The sequence below is a fragment of the Trypanosoma equiperdum genome (genome assembly GCF_001457755.1).
Source record: "Trypanosoma equiperdum strain OVI genome assembly, contig: ctg_1405, whole genome shotgun sequence".
NCBI classification, from domain to species: Eukaryota; Euglenozoa; class Kinetoplastea; order Trypanosomatida; family Trypanosomatidae; genus Trypanosoma; species Trypanosoma equiperdum.
In genome coordinates, this window is record NW_027123400.1 from 2,382 (window position 1) to 2,817 (window position 436).

Here is a 436-nt window from a genome sequence, read left to right on the forward strand (position 1 = left end):
CAGAAGGGTGTGCGAATGTCGGATGTGATTTTGACAGCGACAAGAACGAATGCAAACCTAAACCAGGAGCAGCAGACACGGCAGCAGGAGCAGGAGACGGAAATGCAGGAGAACAAAAGAAAGAGGAGAAATGCACAAGAAAATTGGAAGATGCCTGCAAGAAGGAGAGCAACTGCGAATGGGAAAATAATGCTTGCAAAGATTCCTCTATTCTAGTAAACAAAAAATTCGCCCTCAGCGTGGTTTCTGGATTTGTGGCCTTGCTGTTCTAAACAAATTTCCTTCCTCTTTTAAAAATTTTCCTTTCTAAAAATTTGTTATTTGATATATTTTAACACATTGTATTGAAAATATAAAAATTAGTGAAATTTTTAAAAAAACTAAAAATAGGAAAATTTGGTATAAAAGTACCATGTGGGCGCAAAATATTTGTGAA

The 436-nt window shown here is 36.2% G+C and overlaps 1 pseudogene across 1 annotated transcript in view; it reads left to right on the forward strand.

The window, feature by feature from the left end:
• Positions 1-272, forward strand: part of TEOVI_000757700:pseudogene — a 1,704-nt pseudogene extending 1,432 nt beyond the window's left edge. The window contains exon 1 of the mRNA in view: positions 1-272. This exon is cut by the window's left edge and continues 1,432 nt beyond it. Coding sequence covers positions 1-272 — 272 coding nt within the window.
• The last annotated feature ends 164 nt before the right edge of the window (positions 273-436 follow it).